Genomic DNA, 22,118 nt, shown 5'->3' with positions numbered 1-22,118 from the left:
ATGGCAGGGATTTGAAAGGAAGGACTTTTTATAGTTACAGAGTGAGTGCAATGCCTGCCCCTTTGTCTCCTTGACATGTATTGAGGAAAGCACAGTTGTTGTAAAAAAGCAAGAAATGGCCAGAGATATCAGAAATAGCCACAGATATCAGAAAACTATCCTCTCATTTCATACATTCACCCACAATGATCTGGACTCCAGGAGCTTCACCATGGAGAACTTGCCCTTTCAGTTTGATACCAGTCTTTCAAAAGTGTGAGTATGTGGGTGTGTGTGTTCATGTTCCCACAATGTCTAAAAACACGTTCCCACTCTGTATCTAGGGGCTGATTCCCTTTTCTGTTTCCCCTCTGTACTGTCTTGCTCTTTTATCATCTTGACAAGTCACAAATTTAAAATACAAAACCTCCAGCAGCCTCAAATCTGAATTCCTAGCAGTTAAATATTAGAAGCACAGGCATCTTGCTATCAGGAATTCCTAGAACTAACCGCTAGAATTTGGGGAGAGATAATCATCTAAATATTTGCTATAAGCAACTCTGAAACTAAGCTAGAAACTTTTGGCTGTGGTTTTAAAAATGGTAGTAGGGGAGCGGTCTGGAAACACCACGATGCTTAGAAAGAGGATATATTTGCACCTTTATAAAGTAACTAAATCAGAAGTATATATGCTTTCATAGGCAGAGAGCTTACTCCATCAGATGTTGTTAAGGGACTCTAGGAAGCAGAGCAGCTAAATAGAAAGCAGTGATTAGAATACAAAGGGCAGGGAAGAGGGGAGGAAAAAGGGCAGGGCACTTCTGAGAGAGGCAAGGTGGGTGGGTAGGAGAGAGAGAAACAAGGCAGATAACCCACTGGGGGACATAGGTTTTAAAAGCTAATGTAAGTAATAGGATAAGAATCTGTATTCTCAGTTTAGAGCATACTTAACACAGTCCAGTCTCAGTGGATGATTTCTTGTTCTGTAATTTCCTATACAAGTTCCACTTACCTGTCCTTAGGGTTGTTAGTTATCTGTACCTGTCCTCTGTATTGCAATCACTGCTTTCTGTTTAGGAGCTCTGTTTCCTGAAGTCCTTTCACAGCATCTGAAGTAAGCCCTCTGTTTATGAAAGCTTATGCTATATATATAGTGTGTGTACACATCTCTAAGTTAGTCTATAAAGGTAGACATCTACCCTGCCTTCTGCCTGACTTCAGACTAACATGGCTAACTCCCCTCTGCTTGTAGAGAGAGCATTCTTGTGTGGGCTGTTCTCTTCTGATAGCCAACAAAGTCTCAGGATTCACAAAGGTGATCGTTATGGCTTGTTTCCCTAAGTATCACTTGCTCACATTTCCTGAAAAGTTGCCTGTTGTTTTAATGAGAGTGTTTTCTGCCAGGTTGCACTCAGACAACTTGTTTTTAATGGTCACTGGCAGAGTATGCAGGCCTTTAGAGTGAAAATGTTAATGATGCACCCTGATCATTACAGGCCAATTTACAACAGGCTGATTGCCCTTGACTGCAACCAAAATCTGACTCCTGCTCTCTGAAGTGCAATAGTTTTGGTGACTCCTTGTAGAATGTGGTCTCTCTCTGAGTAAATATTGACAGGAATAGGTGGAACAGAAATTATGCACTAAGTAAATGTTTTGCCAAGGAGGGGAGGGAAGGGGAGGAATTGTGAATACTTAGCTGAGTAATGGTCAAATATCTTCATCATTGGTTGCAAAATACATTATTAACTACTCAGTGATTAATTAAAAAAATTAAAATAGGATAGATGCAAATATTAGTCTAGCAGCATAGAATAAATATATCTGTGGAGTGTATGGGCAAACATCCTGCAGGGTCTCAGACATAAGCCATAACTTTGTATTGAATATTCTGTCTGAGCGGAGTCTGTCTTTGTTTTGCAAGATATACTTATGCTGAGGGATAGTAGGCACATATGATGGCACTTACAAAAGTAAAGGGTTGTGCTAGCTAGACTTTTGTATGAACAAACCATGGAGACTGGAACAGAATAAACCAATCAAATACTTGTTTTTATGTCTTTAATGTCAACGCAGCAAGTGCCCTCTTCAAAACATATTGTAGATCAGTGGTGCTCAACCAGGAAACACTGATGGCCAGTCCTGACCCAGTGCCCTTCACTCCTGACCTGCTGCCTCCTGCCCCCAAGCCCCATCCCTCAAGGGTGTGGGGCAGGGAGTGGGTGTGTGCGGCAGAGGGGGTCCCCAAGCAGCCCCTTGCAGGCTGAAACTGCCAGCCTGCAGGGGAAAAGCCAGGGTTTTCCACATATTTCTCTTTTAAAAGAGAATCCATTTTTTAAGATTGAACCATTTTTAAAGTTTATTTATGATCCTTTCATATATTCTTGTGGCCCACTTTTGGGTCGTGACCCACGAGTTGAGATACACTGTTATAGATCAGTTGGGATACATAAAATCCTCTCCAGCTAACATGCATAATAACTTGCATTATCTCTTTGCATAGGAACTGTGAGGATGCATTGTCATCTGAAGACTGTGAAACCTTATACCAGTTTGTTTATACGACACACAGACCACTGGCAGTAGCAGCTGGGGAATTCCTTTATAAAAGGTATTGTTGCTTGGCTACTTTTGCATATTCCATCACCATTGCTTTGGTTCCCAGTGAATGTGGGTTTAAGAGGGACATTATCCATTGATATGATGGATGTCGGGAGGGTACCAGATGTACTTTCTTTAGCATTCATCTGCTGAATCAGAAATCTGGGGCTAAGCATTTGTTTTCCTGCCTAGCCCAGGTCTGTTAAACAAGCATAAGAAAAGTACAAGGCTGAATAAATAAAGTATAAAACAACTGACTAATCCACAGGTGTTGACTCAATTGGAGGACCATGCAGCCTTCCCTTATACATTGTTTCCCTGACGTTTTGCTTCTTATGAGCCAATTCATCACCTCGCATCTGCTGGATTTTTATAGCTGTTTGTGATTAATCGCAAAGGTGGCCTCCTCTTCTCCCTCTGGAAGTTGCCTTATACATTGTAAAGCCCTGGATTAATGAGAGCTTCAGCAGATTAAAAAGCCCTCACAATTTTCAGTCAAGTTAATGAAGTACAGGATTTAAGCCCCCAGGAGTAACTCTTATAAATGGGCTTTTTATAACAACGGTTGCATGAAATGAATCGGACTGGCAAGCTAAAAAGGGAGTTAGTACACATTCTGTATCTATGGCTGGACTGAATTTTCTATTTTGTTTTGCAAGAATAAAGTTTTATTTTTTGGTAAGGCTGTGGAGGGGCAAAATTAAAAACTGACTGCTTATTCTCACACACACTTGCGTACACCCTCCTGTTTGCTGTCTGTTCCCACTCAGCTAAACTAACTAAGGTTTATGGAGCCAAAAACAACCCTTTTATGTGAAGTCTTTCATCTCATCCCCTAGCCCTACATTGCTTTTTTTGGGTAATATTTCTATACTGGTCAAAGCCCTAGGTACATTTTTCTGAACAATACATACAGTTTACTAGCAAAAACATTTGGGAACGGGGTAGGGAAGGGGTGGGCAATTATTTCAGTCAGAGGGCCACTTAATGAGTTTTAGGGACCTATCGGCCACATCCATCTCTGTTGCTCTCTTCTCTTCTTCTCTGTTTCTTTTCCCATCTGCCTCCTTTATTTTGAGTTGGGGCTCCAGGCAGTAGCTTCCACCGTGCTAGGAGGGCACTGGGTCAGCTGTGGACACCATGGCAGGTTCTGTGTCCGAGCTCCTGAGCCTGCCTGCGGTGTCCACAACTGATGCCACTGCCCACCTGGGTGTACAGTTGATGTCTTATACTGCTGGGCAGAAGTGGTCCCACCTGCCTGCCCGGCAGCCTGTGGCAGCCAGAGCCACTGGAGACGTCTGCGGGCCAGATCTAGTGAGTTGGCAGCCGTCCACTTATGGGCCAGATTGAAACTGTTGGTGGGTTGGATCTGGCCTGCAGGCTGTATTTTGCCCACTCCTGAGGTAGGGTCATCAGTATTAGTTTATTTTGCTTATTGGGCTGGATTATACTATTCTTTTTTTTTTCTGGCTTAAGCTGGTGTCCATTAGGAAGGGTTACTGACATAACTATGCTGGCAAATCTTTTTCTATAGTACCCTAATTTTCAGTCCTGTGGCCTGTTAATTTTCTGGAGGCATGACCTGGCGGGCTCTGCTCATCCATGAGTGCCAGGACTTAAATTGTCATCTTTCATGAGCAGCAACCTCACTCTGATTTCTGTGGGGAGAGCAGGAGAAAACTGAAATCACAAAGGACCGTCATGCTACACCTTGGGCAATGCAAGGAGTGTACTTTTCCCAGTGTAGTTGTCAGTTTGGATAAAACACCTGTTGGAAACACACAATCCTGGGTTTTCTTTAAGAGCATTGGTTTGTCCATCCATGTCTATTCATTGGATGGATGGTCCATCCAGCAGCCATCCATAATACAAATTATCATTGAGCAGTAATATTTTCCCATGAACCATATTTATCATTGTGATAACCTTTAAATTATTGTGGAGACCAGGCATCCTTAAAGGTTTGAGGCATATCTCATGATGTGCTGTTACTAGGTTTAATTTGTCTGTTATCCAGTGCACTGGCCAGCCATGGGTATAAATAATCACTGGTGGTCCCTGCATCCACAGAGATGGCAGAACTTTGTTAACTGAAAATAATCTCTCTCTCCTTCCTCCCAGCTTACAGGAAGATAGGATATGTTTGTGGAATAGGTGAAGAGAACTTGAAAGAATTAAATCTTCCTGAAATTTTGACAGAATCCTTGTGTTCTGCAGAGTGAGCAGAAGGTACATAGGAGAACTGGACTGATATTTTCCCTTTTTCTATTCACAGGCTGCTTAATAATCAGGGAGATGGAGAAGGTCTGCCCAAAAGTAGAGGGAAATTTGAGCCCAGTGCCAGTCACTTGAGAATTCTAATAGCTTTCTTCTTGGAGAGTGAGGTGAGGATGATGTTGACAGTCATAGATGAAAAGATCAGTGGGAGCCTTTCAAGTCCACTGCACCTGCCTGAGACTTGGTGCTAGAGTGTTGCTGGATATTGTTCTGTGTCCAAAGCAAAGACTTTCTCTTGAAAGGCTTTGTTTGGTTTCTCAACTTTGTAGGATGAGTTGGAGTGAAGCAGAGGTGTGCAGCTGTGTTCTGTCATACCAAGCCATTTATTTTCCATGTGTATTAATGTTGAACTGGCTTTCTGGAAAAGAAAAAAAAATGCGTGGCAGAGGAGTCCAATAGGACTAAATGAAGTTGAGGCAACTAACATGTAGCCCTGAAGTGTATCTGACATCAAGGCCCCACATGGCAATGGGAATTTTAGACATTGTTAACAGTAATTTAACAGTAATAAGCAAGGTAATTTAGGGAGACTACTTAAAATATCTTTCTGCCCTTAAAAGTATCTCTCTCCCTTCCCCATCTTGCTATTCCTTATATATCAGACTGAAGAATTGGTATTTAATTTGGGTCTGGTCAACAGTTAACATGCTTGAAGAATTGCATATGCATGTATATACATAACATGAATGAATGGCTCAGCTTTCTAGCTGGAGAGGGAGTGAGCACTATATGATCAACTATATTCAGATTTCACACAGTGTTTAGTTCTCTAGTCTTGTGTTTTTTTTTTTAATCTCTAGCTACACAAACATGTTGCATACCTTGTAGACAGCCTATGGGATTGGGCGGCCAGTCTGTTGAAGGATTGGGCATGTATGACGAGCCTTTTGTTGCAAGATTCTGAAGAAGACGGAGGTAGGTGGGCAAAATGCTTTGTGTTGCCAAAAGAACTCCTGTTGCTTTTTGGAAGAAACTTGTTTTGTTTTCAGTTAAAACAAGGTTATTTAACTTTGGAGAGCAACTTGGCTCAGTGTCCTGCCAATATTACTTCAAATTATTTGATTGTCATGATTCAGAATTCTTGTATGTTTATGCACTTATGAATTCTTGTGAAGTGCTGTCAGGTTGTTATGCCATAAGTATTTATGGCTCTTCTTCCCCTTATCTTTTATTTTTCCTTTGTCCTTCCTTTGTGTCCTCTGGAAAGTGGATAGCGAAAGATGTTTTTTCTTCTTTTTCCTCTCACTTTCTTGGGAGTTTGGCCGATTAAGAAAAGATTCTAGTGAATCCAATGCAATGTAACAACAGTTAGGTTGCATGTTGAGCAACACTGAGAGCACTGTGATATCCAATGACTTTCTGCTTTAAAGATGAGAGAAGCTTCAGTCCTGTTTCTAGACTGCAAAAGAGCCATATAGATGGGTCTGAGGAGTCAGGTGTGGTCTTGGTAGAAGATGAGTCAACTTCCAATCCTGGTAGAAGAGGATAGAATTTGATTAAAGTTAGTAGCATTTCATAAACTTTGACCCGTTAGCTTCTGGGGAAGTTTAATCCTAATGACACTGAACCAGTTGTCCTAATTGAGAAATACTGCAAAATCTGCTTTAAATAAAGCCAGTGAAATTCCCATGAAATTCCAAAATACATTTACTCTGAAGAGTTTGAAGATATCATTGATTTACACCATATGTGTACTGTAATTGTGACTTCATATATTTCACAGATTTTTAGGGTTGGAAGGGACCTCAGTAGATGATCGAGTCTGACCCCTGCTCTGGGCAGGAAAGAGCGCTGGGGTCAGATCACCCCAGCCAGGTGCTTGTCCAGTCTCCTCTTAAAGACCTCCAGGGTAGGGGAGAGCACCACTTCTCTTGTAAGCCCATTCCAGATTCTGGTAACCCTTACTGTGAAGAAGCTCTTCCTGATGTCCAACCTAAATCTGCTCAGTTTGTGGCCATTGGTTATAGTTACCCCAGGTGGTGCCCTGGTAAACAGAGCATCTCCTATTCCTTGCTGCCCAACCCCCAATGAATTTGTAGATGGTCACAAGGTTACCCCTCAGCCTTCTGTTGTGGAGGCTGAAGAGATCCAGGTCCCTCAATCTCTCCTTGTAGGGCCTTACCTGCAGGTCCCTAACCATATGAGTAGTCCACCTCTGGACCATTTCAAGGTTATTGACATCCTTCTTGAAGTGCTGCGCCCAAAACTGGATGCAGTACTCCAGCTGTGGCCTTACCAGTGCCTCATAGAGGGGAAGTATCACCTCCTTAGACCTGTTTGTGATGCACCTGCTAATGCATGATAGAGTGTGGTTAGCTTTACTTATCACTTTGTTACATTGATGACTTATGTTCATTTTGGAGTTGACTATGACTCTGAGATCCCTTTCTGCCGCTGTGCTACCTAGAAGGTCATCTCCCAATCTGTATATGTGTTGGTGATTCTTTCTCCCTTGGTGCAGCACTTTGCACTTATCTTTGTTAAACTGCATCCTGTTCTGTTCTGCCCACTTTTCCAACCCATACAAATCCACCTGAATCTGCTCCCTGCCCACCATGTGTTTACTTTGCCCCATAATTTGGTGTCATCTACAAATTTGGACAGAGTGCTCTCCATGCCCTCATCCAAGTCACTGATGAAGATATTGAACAGCATTGGTTCAAGGACTGAACCTTGGGGGACCCCACTGCCCACATCTTTGCAGGTCGATACCGACCTGCCCACTGCCACTCTCTGGTTACATACCATAAGCCAATGGTATGTACCCAGATCCACCTGACCATGTAATCATCTATGTCACAGCCACTTCGTTTATTTATAAGAATGGGATGAGACACCATATCTGAGGCCTTTTTAAAATCCAAGTAAATGACATCTACTTTGACTCCTGCATCTAAGCATTTTGTGACCTGGTCATAAAAAGAAACAAGGTTAGTCAGGCAGGATCTACCTGCTATGAATCCATGCTGGTTGTGCCTTTCAGCATTATTTTTTCTGCTGCACTCCCACAAATGTGTTCCTTAATACTTTTTTCAAAGGTTTTCCCAAGGAGAGAGGTGAGACTAACCAGCTTATAGTTACCTGGATCCTCCTTCCTCCCTTTTTTGAAAATAGGGACCATGTTGGCCCTTTTCCAGACTTGTGGTGAATCAAACAGACTAACTTTACTGTAAGGTGAAAAGAATAAAAGACTACTACATGAAAGTTCTTTCCTATTTAGAAATCTTGATTTTCCTTTACATTTCAAGGCAGGGGTATTGAGTTTATTGGTTTTCATGATTGATCTGAGGAACTTAAGTGTACCAGTTCACTGAAATGCAGTCGTTGGAGGGATTGTTTAATTGTGAAACTATCTTAACTTGTTTTAAATAGTATTTATTATGGCAGAACCAGAGGAAATTCTGAGAGGTTGATTTAAAATGTGTAGGTCCAGTTTTTTTTAATGGGATCTAGGTAAAGATTCAGACTGGCACTTCATGGGATTTTCAGTAGGTATTGGTCACTGAAGCTCTTTGGAAAATACCACTACCTGTCCAAAGAAGGGTGTTTGTACCTGAAAGCTTGGAAAGAAGAATTTTTCCAACTATTTTAGTTGTTTTAATAAAAGATAATGGATTTACCGAAAGAAACTTTTCTGCCTATATCCTTAGGCCAACACAGCTACAACCAACACCCCTGACCAACTGCCTATCTGCACTTACCTGGCTTTAATAGGGAATTACTGCTTTTGTGCTTTGCAAAATGTTGCAGATAGTTTCAGCTCATCTTCAGGTTGGACTTAACTCAATTTTTCTCTTCCCTTTAAAATCACTTCAGAGGTGTTTTGAGGAAGGAGTAAGCTTTTTTTGTTAGCTGCAAGTGCATCTTCAGTTTGCTTTGGTGTGACACTGAAAAGAGATTGTGGTTTGCTTACAGCACTGAGCGGGGCCCAGGAAAGTGCACTGATTGAAATAATCCTAGTGACTGTTCGAGAAGCTGCTGAAGGTCACCCTCCCGTGGGCAGAGGAGCAGCCAAGAAAGTCGGTGGATTTCGTTCTAATTTTTTTTATTGTGTTGCAGTCAAATCTGTCCTTCCTATGTGCACTAATGGCAGGTACTTTGGAAAGAAAGCAGTTTGCTTTTACAAGCCAAACCTTGGCCTCCAAACAAAACATTTTATTAGCAATAGATATTGATTGAGATGAGCTTTGAGTGGAAGCGCAGCTCAGTGGAAGCATGTTAATGATACACAGAAGCCATTTTTATCTGTTAGTCGATAGAGTTATACAGTAGTCCACATCCAAACAGAACACTTTGTCTGTTGAAATCTAATTCCAGTTTTTTTTTTCAAAAGCTGCGTAAATCTAAGGGAAAAAAATATTTGTACCTCAGCCTAGTGGTTTGTGTTAGTTAACCTCACATATCAGTATACTTTCTACCGTGGGGTAAGTGTAAAATCCCACTCAAACCTGAGAGTATTGTATAATTGAAAAAAATGCTTTCTCTGTAGATCCTGTCAGTGAAAGAAAAGAAAATACAATTGGAAGATTGTACCAAAATTACTGAACACTTTATTGTGGTTCTTCCTCAGCTCTTGGCAAAGGTAACGAGCAGCTGCTCCATGAGCACATGTTAAAAATTTCATTAACATTCCTGCACTGCACTCATATCCTGTCTCTTCCTCTGCAGTATTCAGCAGATGCTGAAAAAGTGGTAAACCTCTTGCCAATCCCTCAGTATTATGATTTAGAGGCTTACAGTACTGGACATCTGGAAAAGGTGAATAAGAATCAGGGTACCTGGTATATGTGGAAGATCCCAAATATGTGAAACAATTTATGGGGCTTTATGGTACTTGGTAACAGTTGCAGGGTTTAGTAAGACTTAATGGGTCTGAAGAAATATAGCTGGAGGGAAGTCTTCCTGTTCAGACTATACATTTTGTATCGGGACCATTAGAGTAATGCTTTAACACTTGTTTATGTACATCTGTCTATGTTGGTTTAGCACCCCAGTGCATAATGATTTATGGTTTCATGCAGGAGGCCTCATTTTCTGCATAAATTCTAGGCTTTTGTGTTTTGGCATTTTGCTGGATGGAGAGGAGAGTATGTTACAACATGTATCCAAGTTGGCATCTCCTAGCAGCTTGCTCCTAGTATTCTCACTGGAGACTGTCTTACCTCCAGTTGCCAGGAGTAACTGCAAGAGAAGAATGAGGTTAGTTGTATCTGTGCATGGAAGAGCCATGTCACAAATGGATGAACTTGGAAAAGCAAAATGGACGGATTTGGAAAACTGGGGAAGATTTGCCCTGTTAGGGATATTTACAGGAGGTTAATTTTAGCAAAGGGAATAAATACATCCTTGAACATTTCTAGCCTAAGACGTTAGTTGGGGGAGACAAAGAATTAGCAGTATGACAGAAATGTGCTTGTATCTGGTTCTATCTATGTAACAAATTATACTGCCAGTGGCCCACACATGGGAATGACTCTCTAACAGAACAGCGGGAGATCTGAAACATACTTCCTCTTTAGTTAATTAAGCTGGCAATTTTCAGTGTCAAGTGTCTATCCTTCATAGCACTCTTTCACCTCCCTGTCCTCTGCCATTGTCATTAGGTAAAACCACCGGTATAGTGCTATACTGGGAGCTGAAATTGTTCTTTTAAGGTTATAAGAAGATGGTAAAATAGTGATGATAAGACAGGGCTCAAAGATCTAAAGCAGCAAGTGAAGTTGTCCTGTAATCCCCCCTCTCATTTTCAAATTGCGATTTTGTTTGATACAAAATTAAAAGGAGTATAAGGCACTTTTTATATCTGAAATATTAAAGGGCATAAACATGACTTAACTGTCATTATGATGCTTGTTTATTACTTGCAGCATTTGGATGCTTTGCTCAAAGAGGTGAAAGACATTATGTGCAAACACTCAGACATGGATGTCCTCGAGGCGTGCTCTAGGATGTATGACATCCTCTGCAGTGGAGATCTGGCCATTCACAACAGAGTGGATCTTGCTAGGACTCAACTGATAGACGAGTTGGTGGACCAGCTTAACCAGCTGCTGCATGACTCTTGGCGTGAGGTGCGAGTGAATGTGGAAATACATGAAATATTTCTGAATCAAAAAACAAGTAGAGAGAGAGATGCAGTCTTGAAACATTCTGGTTTATTTTTGCTTGAGGGAACAAAGCTTACAGACACAGCCTGAACTCTATGAAAGGGCTGTCTATTTACATTTTAAAGAACTGAAGATTGTATCCTGACGGGAAGAGGGTGGAAGGGAATGGCTGGTGTCTTCTATGACAGAAGGGAATGGGCTGTTTCTGTATTTGCAATGCTGTGGATTCTTCCAGCCAGAGCACCAATGGATATTCTACCCCTGGGCTACAGTGTGCTGTATGTAATGGTGTTGTTTGAAAATGCCATCTATGATCAAATAACTACAGTTCTGTTAAACATATATGTTAGAGAAGGTGTCATTCTGTCCAGGTACATATTGGCAGTAAGCAGGAAGTTCACAATTTCCTTTCTCAAAGATAATTCTGTTGGGAATACCACATCATATAAGATAGCCTTAGGGTCTTTGAAAGTGTCTCCTGCTCTGTGGAAAGAGGACTGCAAATTTTTTGTTATTTCTGAAAAAGTAAAAGCAGCTGGTGGAGATATGAATAGCTTGCTGTGTGAACACAGTGAGAGCTTGCGGTTGATCAGCTGTGCCATCGCCGACAGGTGTCATGCCAAAACCTATGTGAGTGGATTTTTACTGGATGCTGGGATGCTGTAAACATGTTACGATCCCTCACTCTACCATATTGGATTTGTTATGATGGTATGAATCAGAGGTGGCCAACCTGCAGCTCTGGAGCCACTTGCGGCTCTTCAGAAGTTAATATGCATCTCCTTGAATCTTTTCACAAGCACACGGTGACCAGCTTCCAAATATATATGCCCAAATGGAAGCTGATCACTGTCTGCTTGTGCAAATATTCAAGGCGATGCACATTAACTTCTGAAGAGTTGCATGTGGCTCCAGAACTGCAGGTTGGCCACCCCTGGTATAAATAGACACCTTCTCTCCCCTCCCCCTGAGTACATGTATTTTATTAGAAACAAGATAAGATAGGGGTTTTTAAACATTATCCTAGTATGGGCCACAACTACATAAGAGGTTATCTTGTGGAACCCTACCCTCCTAACTCTGTTCAAAGGGCCACCTCCCTTGATCAGATATTATTGCAATTGCATTTATAGGCAAACATTTAATGTGGTGTGGTACCTGAAAATGAGGAGTGTCAGCACCACGTGAACAGTTAGTTCCCTGTGGACCTCTAGCCAGTGCTTCCTGGGCTAGTAGTTGTCTGCAGGCCAGATTTGGAGGACTCCTGAATGGGGCTGCCTTGTAGTTAGCATCTGTGCTTGGGACTGGGAAGGCAGCTGTGGGTGGTTGAGGGCTGGTGATGTTATAATGCAAGTATAATAGTGTGGCATTTCCTAGATTTTCAATTTCTTCTCACCTTATGTAAGATTTTTTTTTTTCAATCATAGGGAAGGTATGAGAAATATAGTCAAAGGCCAAGTAGTTTCCAAAGCTGGGAAGTCGTGTAATTTAAGCTTGCAGTTAGTAGAGGAACTAATGACTACTCTTAACACCCTCCTTGTTTTTTTCTCTTTCCTGACTCCTGTGATTTAGGAGGAAGGTCTTTGTACAGGTGAAGAAGGAATTTCCCGAATATGCTCTGCTTTGAGAAGAATAGCAGCTTTTCATAAGTGAGATGTTTGTTTACACAATTTCTCATTTCCCTTTCCCTGCACAGTGCAGCCACACCAAGCTGCTGTAAAACAGGAATTGCTGTTGGTTGCTTAACAAAACTTTCAAACCGTCACTAGGTGAGGTGGTAGCATGTAAAATAGTTCGGGGGAATTCCTTTCTTAGGAGTACTTTTTTCCCCCTTCTGGTTTCTAGACGCTCCTAAGTATGGGTGTACTCTCCTTGCAAGGAGCTCTTTTGAACTCGCTTGACTGATCTTAAGGGTCAGTTTTGAAGCAGATGGCATGTCTGCATTCAAAGTGTTGTTAGGTTGGGGTGACAGTGTGTACATGAAGGCCCTTTCATTTGGGCTGTTTCAGTGCCTGCCTTCTCAGCAGGATGCCTTACATCAAGGCAGGCAGGCAGCCTGCAGAGAAAGCAATGAGAGCAATATGCTTGATGTGCTCTGGTCTGTATCTGTTAAAGAGCAAGTCTCCCAGAAGCATGGCTTTTCTGGAGCATAGTATGTTCTTGTTTGGTATCTGATGGCAATTTTTTCAACCCTAACTGACCTTGAGTAGAACCTCTGCAGTGACCTATTTGGGACTACTTGCCAAGTACTTGAGGTGCCTGAGGGTGCCGGAATTGAGCTGTAGGCTAGGAGTAGCTTTCCCTTCATCACACATGGCTAAGTTTGCCCTGTCATTTCAAAGAGGCGCTAGCTGTCTTATTCTGTGCAGCCTGTAGGTGTTTTGTAACATTGGAGATAATCTTGGTGTCAAACCCGCAGTCTTTTTGGGAATTCTGGGACCGTTCCTGGAATGTACAGAAAGTGCAGATGTTCTGTTTCTTTCCTTCTGTTTCCATTTCCTCTCCATACACAAGCTGCATGTTTTGTAACAGAAACAAGACAGAATGATAACCACTGAGACAATGCATGCTTAAAATTAGGTTATACTGAAGTGACATTGTCCTTTCTTTCCCTGTTTTTTTTCAGAAGTTCTTTATATTGGGACATCTCAGGAGCTGCCGCCTCAGCAGATTTCATTGCTGAGGAGGAAAACAAATGACAAGTTTTTAGCATTTGTTAGCAAATTCTAGGGAAATTCCCTGCCTGCCTGAGCCTAATCCAGTGGGTCAGTGACTTTTTGGAATCAAGGCACCCCTCCATAGCTTTTGTGAATTGAGTGGCACCCAATTTCAAAAACTAATTTATATATTACAGTTCTTGCTTTCTTGCAGAAGGGCCAGGCAGTGGGGGTGGATAATTGGCCAAGACTAAGGGAGCCTGCACTTATCTGCATATCTCCTTGCACCTAGTAATACCCTGGTTGAGAATCATTGGTCTAATCTATACATAGTAACATAAATAGTAGAAAGCCATTTATTCCCAGTTTAAACCAATTCTGTGTATCATAAGAACAAAAGTTATCTGTGACATTGAGGGAAAAAACCTTTTTTTGGAGTGATTGCGAGAGAGAGTTCAGTGGAAGATGTTGGTTTTCAGTTAGTGCTGGCAAAAGAAAAAGATTTAACCTGTTCAATAGACAGGGAATATTTTTTTTCTTATTTCTGTTAATAGATCAAGGTATTGATGGAAGTCATCACCTTCCCTCCATAAAACAAGAATCTGTGGTGATTTTTTTAAAGACCAGATTGCATGTGGTGAGATACAGGATAAATGGAAATACCATGTGTATCTCTTCTCTTTACAATTTTCTGACTCTGGTATTTTCTTTTCTTTTTGGCTTGCAGTGCACATGACCTTGCCAAGTGGAATCTCCATGACAAGACTTCAGAGCTGCTGGTTTTTGAAATGGAGCATGGAAGTTTACCTGTTCAGGTAAAGTATTGGTCATTACCACTAATAATACTGTGCTTGCGGTTCAAAGCAAATGTTCATGATCCATTACATCAGTGTCCTGTGAGGTAGGCATGTGTTAATTATTTACATGTCTCAGTTTCCCAAGATGAGACCCGTTGTGCCAGTTGTATACACTGTGTATAAAAATGTCAGTGGATTCATACCATAACTGAATTTAAAACAGAGTTTGATCAAGGCTGCGGGGTCAAATCGTGGCCCAAGTTGGATTAGTCTTCAGCACAGATTAGTAGAAAGGTCTTTCTTTCTTGGTTCCACAATATTGCCCTTAATAGAGAGAAAATCAATGAATTATTAGTAGTTTGCTGTTAATCAGAAGTGGAAATACTTTGCCCTCTTACCTGCAGAGGGAAATTTTTGGGGGAAGCCAATTTACAGGTCAACTGTTATCTAAACTATGGACATCGAATATGCAGCCTGCAGGCCAGATCTGGCCTCAGAGCTGCTCCATCTGGTCTGCCAACCTACTGGCTAGCCAAAGAATTTGGGGTAGTAGTCTGCTCTGCAATCTGAGATCTAAGGCCTCTGCTGGACATGGATCCTTGGCAAGCAAGGGCTGTACTGATAGAGCCCTACTTGCCCTGTGGCTGCTTGACCTGCTGTCACTTGCCCTGCTGCCACTGCTACTTGTGCTGCCTCTTCCATGGCATTTAGTTGCTTGCCCCACTGGGTCTTTATCTCCACTGCTGGCCCTGCTGCAGCTACTGCTTGCCCCAGATCCAGCCTGTGAGGAGCATCGTGGTCTGGGTTTGGTCCGGGGCACGGGTTGAGCTTGACAGTCTTGATCTAAACTATAGACGGTGTGTTGTCAGTCTGAACATTCTGTTCTGAGATAGAGATGCTGTCCAGGATTGCGAGGTGATGAGCTCTGCTAGGCACTAATAGCTTTCTGACTATGAGGTTAGTCAAGCACTGGAACAGGTTACCTAGAGAAGTTGTGGAATCTCCATCCTTTTAAATGTTCAAGGGCAGGTTAGGCAGACACTTGGCTGGGGTGTTTTAGTCGTGTACGTTCCTGCCCTGAATAGAGGGCTGGACTAGGTGACTTTGTGAGGTCCTACTTTCCTATGATCCTAAATCTGAGCTCTAATTTAGCAAAGCATGGAGGCACATAAGTAAGTTCCATTTGAAGTTGAGGAAACTTAAGTGTTTTACAGAATCAAAGTTTCTAGGGAGGTCATAGTTAATTAAACATAAACCGACTGTGTGTGTTTTGGGAAATGAAGTGCCTCGTGCTGCAGTAGAAGCAGCATGCAGAGGGTAAGATACTGATTGTTTTTTTCATTTAGTTCTGAGCATTTGCTTTGTGGCATTTCATATTATTAAAAGAGAGTTCTATGTCTTTTTTTAATTGCAGATGATTCTACCAGCTTTACAGTGCACATACTTTGCTCTCCTGTGGCAGCTGGTTGCAGTTGGGGAGAGGCCTTCTTCCAAGGTTGGCCCCTGAAAAAGATTGTGAAACCAAGGGTTATGCTTTAAAGGTTTAAATAGATTTTCCTACCTTTTGATGGCTGGCAGGGACAAGCTTTCTCAAGCAGATGATATGCATATTTCCTTGGAGAAAGCAAAATCAGTTCAGACATTTGTCTCTCTCAATCTTTACAAAAGTCTGTACTTCTTCCAATATTAACCTTTTGCATGGGCATAATTTAACCAGCTCATTTGGGTTTTTAGTGCATGCATATGCGTTGCTAAATCCTGACATTGGATAGAGACAAAAACTGCTTGCTAGATGTTCTTTTTTTGTAAGCAAAGGTAATGTTCAGGGAAACAATTTGATATTTTTTAATGTTAGGGACATTTCAGTTTCCTCTTAAAAAGATGCAAACTTATATGGTTTGATTCCTATAAAAGCAGAAACAACAACTTCGAGTTGTTACCTTTCATAGAGGTTTCTGGCTGCACTGAAAACTACTTTCTTCAGTCCAACATCCTCTACAGAATAAAAAATGAACAGGGAAGTCCATATCTTTATTTTTTTTTGTTCGATTGAAGTGCATTAGATAGGACAGATCTGATGAGAACAGCCTAGGAAGGGTGAACTCCTGTGCCTGGATGACATTCTGCTCCTGCCTCTGGCTAGCTTTCCACGCTCATCATCTCTTTAAAACATTTCAACTCTGATAAAACTCAGCTTTCCTGACTGATATAGCAGCTTTTTGAATTCTCTCCTTTCTCCAGATTTGGTTAGACTTGCAGTATAAGGTCCGTATCCTTCCCCACACAACCAAATCCTAGTGTCAGCAGGGGTGCAGCCAGTGTTCAAAACATTTTGCTCCTGTAAAGCAACTCTGGCACCATTTTCTCCATCAGTTCATAGCATTCTTCTTCTCTTCTCTCTTCTTTCCTGGCTTACACAAAAGTGGATCCTCCTTCTTCCTTATTTTAAATCTCAAGAAATTTAGCTCAGATGTAAAAACATGCACTCTTATTGATTTCAAAGAGAGCTGCACTCATTTACACGAAGCTTAAGTTCTTACCACAAGTAAACAAATAGAACACAAACTTTGTATGTGATCACGGGAAAATAATGTGGCCTCTCTGTGCCAAAGTTCCCTTCTGTAGAATGGGTGGTGTTATCCATCTCACAGGGATGTGCGAGGCTTATTTCATTAACTTTGAAAGGTGCCTTGCTGGCATTGTGATGAAGGGCTGATGATTAGATACTGGTAGACACCCATGGGGAAAAATCCCCTAAATCAGAGAGTTGCCCAGTACAACAGTATGAATCTGAGTACCAGTTTAAAGAGTTTATATGTCCCAGCATCTGTCACTTCTAGCACTGATTAGGAAAAATAGATTTTTTTTTGGCTATGGGTTGTAAGTCCTATCACAGATGTGATCTCTGTTAGAAAGACAGAGCATAGTAATTTTTTATAATCGGACAACTGATGCAAGTAAAAGATTGAGCCAATTCAGGTCCTTACCATCAGCATGTTTCTTGTTTGAATGAATTACATTGTTTGAGACAAAAGTACAATGTTTTGAGTTTATTCACTTGAGAATTTACCTGTCAAATCTTTAAGTTGTGTCCTCTCCTTCTGTACGTGCTTTAGGAGACTCTCTTGGCATTGAGAAGGGAGTTAAGACTTTTCTGCCAGATCTGCACATGCTACCTCAGCCATAAAAACAAGGATTTAAGTGAAAAGGTCAGTGCTTCTTCAGTTTTTTTGTAGGCTTGTGTTTTTAAATTTGTGTTTTTTACTTCCCCAGTAAATCTTATTTCTTCTTTATTTTTTCTCAAATGTATTGGTGCTATTGGCAGGGGTTTAGGTTGTAGCCGTGTTGGTCTAAGGACATAGGCAGACAAGATTCCTTGGGTGAATTTGATATCTTTTATTAGACCAACCCAAATAATTGGAGAAAAGTTATTAAGCAAGCTTTCGGGTTCAAAAACCCTGTGTCAGGCTAAGGAAGTGTCAGCAGTTGGTGTGTGCTCTTCCTGGATGGAATGAAAAGTAAAGAAGCCAGAGGCTGGGCTGGGGAGTCAGTTGCCAGGCAGATTATAATGTATCAAAAATCCAATGTCTATGTTTAGTCCCTGATCTCTAGTAGCCAGGAGGTTGATGACGTGGAGCTCATAGGCTCATCTCTGGGAAGTGTTGTGTAAGTTTCCCTTGAGGATCAGGACTGAGAGATTGGAGAGAGAGTGGCCCTCCTGTGAGAAATGTGCCCCCACCGGTAATTGGGTATTTCTGTCTTTGATAGATTTCCGGTGTGCGTTCATTCTGGTGCGCAGTTGTTGTTTGGTCTCTCCTACATATTTTCCATCAGGGCATTTGGTGCATTGGATGACATATATTACATTTCTGGAGGTGCAGCTGTAAGATGCAGGGATGCTGATGGCTCTGTTGTGGGGTGTAGTAATAGGGAGGGGTGGAGATGTGTTGGCAGGTTTTGCATTTCTTGTCCTGGCACGGTCTGGATCCTTTTGGTGTGTTCTGGGCTTGAGGAAGTTTGCTTCTGGTGATGAGGTTACCAGCCTATACACCAACATCCCACACCAGGATGGCATCCATGCCTGCCTTACATATCTACAGGAACAAGATTACAACCCAGAATACAGACCCAAAGATATCACTGAGCTTATACACTTCATCCTCACACACAACAATTTCACTTTTAATAATCAACACTTCCTCCAGATGATGGGAACAGCTATGGGCACTAAAATGGCCCCACAGTATGCCAACCTTTTTACCTTTTTTTTTTTTTTACACACCAAAAAAGCAGTGATATACAGCCAAGCCCTTAGATACCACCGCATCTGTACTGAAGAGAACACCTGGGATCGCCACCTCACCAATCTTAAAAAGGCTTTCACCCAGCAAGGACACTCCTCCAGAGAGGTAGATCGCATGTTTGAAAGAGTCACCTGGATACCACGTGAAGAACTGCTGCAGTACAGAAGAAAAACACCCACAAATCTCACACCGCTGGTTATGACGTATCACCCCTCCCTTGAACCTGTACGGAAAATCCTCAAAAAATTGCAACCCATATTAGAAAAAGACCCTATTCTTAAAAAGATCTTCCCAGAGCCACCCATCCTAGCCTTCAGACAAGCACCGAACCTTGCCAACCTCATCACCAGAAGCAAACTTCCTCAACCCCAGAACACACCAAAAGGATCCAGACCGTGCCATGACAAGAAATGCAAAACCTGCCCCCACATCACCACCACCTCCACTATTACTACACCCCACAACAGAGCCATCAGCATCCCAGGATCTTACAGCTGCACCTCCAGAAATGTAATATACCTCATCCAATGCACCAAATGCCCTGATGGAAAATATGTAGGAGAGACCAGACAACAACTGCACACCAGAATGAACGCACACCGGAAATCCATCAAAGACAGAAATACCCAATTATCGGTGGGGGCACATTTCTCACAGGAGGGCCACTCTCTCTCCAATCTCTCAGTCCTGATCCTCAAGGGAAACTTACACAACACTTCCCAGAGACGAGCCTATGAGCTCCATTTCATCAACCTGCTGGATACTAGAGATCAGGGACTAAACATAGACATTGGATTTTTGATACATTATAATCTGCCTGGCAACTGACTCCCCAGCCCAGCCTCTGGCTTCTTTACTTTTCATTCCATCCAGGAAGAGCACACACCAACTGCTGACACTTCCTTAGCCTGACGCAGGGTTTTTGAACCCGAAAGCTTGCTTAATAACTTTTCTCCAACTATTTGGGTTGGTCTAATAAAAGATATCAAATTCACCCAAGGAATCTTGTCTGCCTTGGTGCTATTGGTGCTCATGTTTTTCCTTTTTTGTCTCTTTGCTGAGTAATCCTTTGTATTGTTTTTTAAAAGTATTTTAAAGGAATTTTTATATGGATGAGGACACTAAAAAAAAAACCCACTGTGCCCTGCACAAGCACAGACTACATCTGTGCACATTTTAGATCAGTGGCCAGGGCTAATTAAAAGTAAACTGCAAACACAAATGGAGTATTCTGTTGCTCAGTAAGGTGCTGGAGCTTAGGAAAGTTGTAAAATCTTCTTCACTGGAGGTTTTCAAGAAGAGACTGGGTAAGCATTGGTCTCAGATGATTTAGGGAGAGTGCGTAGGGGTTGAAATAACACTATAAACAGATATTGCATTTTTATTCTGGGACCAGAGAATGGAGAAGTTGTTGGATTGGCATGCCCACACATTGCCCTTCCAGTTGGTTTTAGAGTTGCTGGATGCATTGCTACTCTTTTAGCAGCAAGTGGCTCAAGTGAGCACACATCCCAACTAATTTTGTACTGGTCAAGTGCCTGTAGGTTCCCCCAACTCCGCCAGTGTCAAGGAAAGCGCTGGTAGGATATTCAAATTGTCGGTAGCAAAATGTTGTGCTTTGATTTGCGGCACAACTTGTGCCCCTGACTGCCTGCCTGTATTTCCACTGCATTTGTGCTGCCACCAATGACTGACCTGGAGCTTCCACCACCTTTGGCTGCTACAGAGTCCTACTTGGCTGTTGCCTTGTGGACCTTCCTGTCCCAGTGTCTTGACTCATAAGCAGGACTATGGGGGGGCTGAAGTGGTATGGGTGCTAAGGTGCGTGGTTGATAGCCCAGAGGTTGCAAGTTTGAGGCCATAGCAGAAGTGCTTATGGCATGACCTGTCAGATTCTAATGAATCTGCGAATTCTGCCAAGTACCTTATCATAAGGGCATGAAAAAGGAAAGGAGCGAGGCTGAGTAGAAAAGACAACATTGGTCATCTCTGATGGCCTCCATGACTACTTTCATTCATTCCAAGAGCACGGGAGAAGCACTTGTTGGGAAGAAGCTCATGTCTGCACTCAGTGCCAGCAGTGGGCAATTTTGTGGCCATCTGTGGTAGTCCTAAGGCGTGGTAGTCCTAAGCCGTGGCAGCAGTTGCTGCCCTGAAGATATTTTGGCCTCAGGTCAGGACTTTATGGTGAGGCGGTGTTTCTGGGCCAGGGAGACGAGCAGCAGCTGGTAGGGATGGATTATCATGGCTACCTGGGATGATGAGCAGTGCCATGCAAACTTCCACGTGTCCGGGGCACCATTGTGAAGATCTGTGCCAAGCTTGCCTCACGCGTAATGGCTATGGGCAACAGTAATGCATGTGCCCTTATCTGTGGAGAAGCGTGTTGCATTGCTGTATGGAAGTTTGTGACCCCAGACAGCCTCCAGTCCGTGGCAAACCATTTCAGTGTTGGCAGGCTGACAGCTAGAGAGGCAGTGCTGAAGATGTGTCTGGTGATCCAGTGGGGGATGGCCCTGTGCATCATATGCTGTGCTGACCCCCAGGTCGTGGATGGGTCTTGCCAGCCTAGGGTTCCCCAACTGTGTTGGGGCTGTCAGTGGCACACATATTGCTATCCTTTCCCCTGTGCATCATGGCCATAAATTCATCAGCTGGAAGGGCTATATCTTGATCGTGCTTCAGGCAGTGGACCCGCTAGTAACTGGGGACTCTACCTACTCACTGCACCCCTGGCTAATGCAGCCATTCGCTGGATGCCTTGAAGGAATTGTTTAATTACTGGCTTTGCAAGTCTCAACGTAGAAACTCCCCAACAAAAGTTGCGACTTGCAAAGCCAGTTGTTTAATTGTTTAATCACTTTCTGCAGTACCCGTGGAAAGGCTGTGACGTGCTTTTGGGGTCTTGAGGCTCACTTGAAGTTTCTGAGGTCACACGTGGATGACAGTGAGTGCAACGTGTCCTGGTTTGTGGTCCCTGCATTCATGCTGCATATCTGCGAGGCTGAGAGAGCAACCCCTGGTAGTGAGGGTTGACTGGCCCCTGGCTCCTTCAGATGCTGTGCCTGCAAATTCTCAAATGGAGTTTGGTTGCCTGGTGCTGTGTGCATGAACACTGACTGACTTAGTGTGCCAGGCTCTGGGCTGAGGATCAAAACAGTGGGATGATCCCTGGTACACAATTAAACCCTATTGGCTGAACTTGAGCTCTTGTGTGATTGTCTCCAGTATGTGCAGGGGTGTACTGAGGGGTGGGGATTGTGTAGGAGGGGGCTGACTCAGTTGGGTGCTAAGCTGTAATTCTGGGGATGTGAAAGGGGTGCAGTGAAAGGAGAGGTTGAAAAACCTGTGCTGTATGTGTGGGCTTCTCCAGACCCTGCCCTTCCAGATCTGGGT

The 22,118-nt window shown here is 42.7% G+C and overlaps 1 protein-coding gene across 4 annotated transcripts in view; it reads left to right on the top strand.

Annotated features, from left to right (window-relative positions):
• The window catches only part of LOC102382279 (cohesin subunit SA-2-like), a 99,491-nt gene that overhangs the window by 57,049 nt on the left and 20,324 nt on the right, over positions 1 to 22,118 (top strand). For all 4 annotated transcript variants that reach the window (XM_025195505.1, XM_025195502.1, XM_014527338.2 and 1 more), the window contains 11 exons: positions 2,483 to 2,590; positions 4,856 to 4,964; positions 5,658 to 5,772; positions 8,773 to 8,876; positions 9,347 to 9,439; positions 9,526 to 9,615; positions 10,725 to 10,928; positions 12,537 to 12,613; positions 14,349 to 14,436; positions 15,833 to 15,913; positions 17,535 to 17,627. In XM_025195505.1, the coding sequence (XP_025051290.1) occupies positions 2,483 to 2,590; positions 4,856 to 4,964; positions 5,658 to 5,772; positions 8,773 to 8,876; positions 9,347 to 9,439; positions 9,526 to 9,615; positions 10,725 to 10,928; positions 12,537 to 12,613; positions 14,349 to 14,436; positions 15,833 to 15,913; positions 17,535 to 17,627 (1,162 nt within the window). The remainder of the gene's footprint in view (positions 1 to 2,482; positions 2,591 to 4,855; positions 4,965 to 5,657; positions 5,773 to 8,772; positions 8,877 to 9,346; positions 9,440 to 9,525; positions 9,616 to 10,724; positions 10,929 to 12,536; positions 12,614 to 14,348; positions 14,437 to 15,832; positions 15,914 to 17,534; positions 17,628 to 22,118) is intronic.

Source organism: Alligator sinensis, unplaced genomic scaffold (assembly GCF_000455745.1).
Source record: "Alligator sinensis unplaced genomic scaffold, ASM45574v1 scaffold144_2, whole genome shotgun sequence".
NCBI lineage: Eukaryota > Metazoa > Chordata > Crocodylia > Alligatoridae > Alligator > Alligator sinensis.
This window is presented reverse-complemented; position numbering and strand designations above follow the sequence as displayed.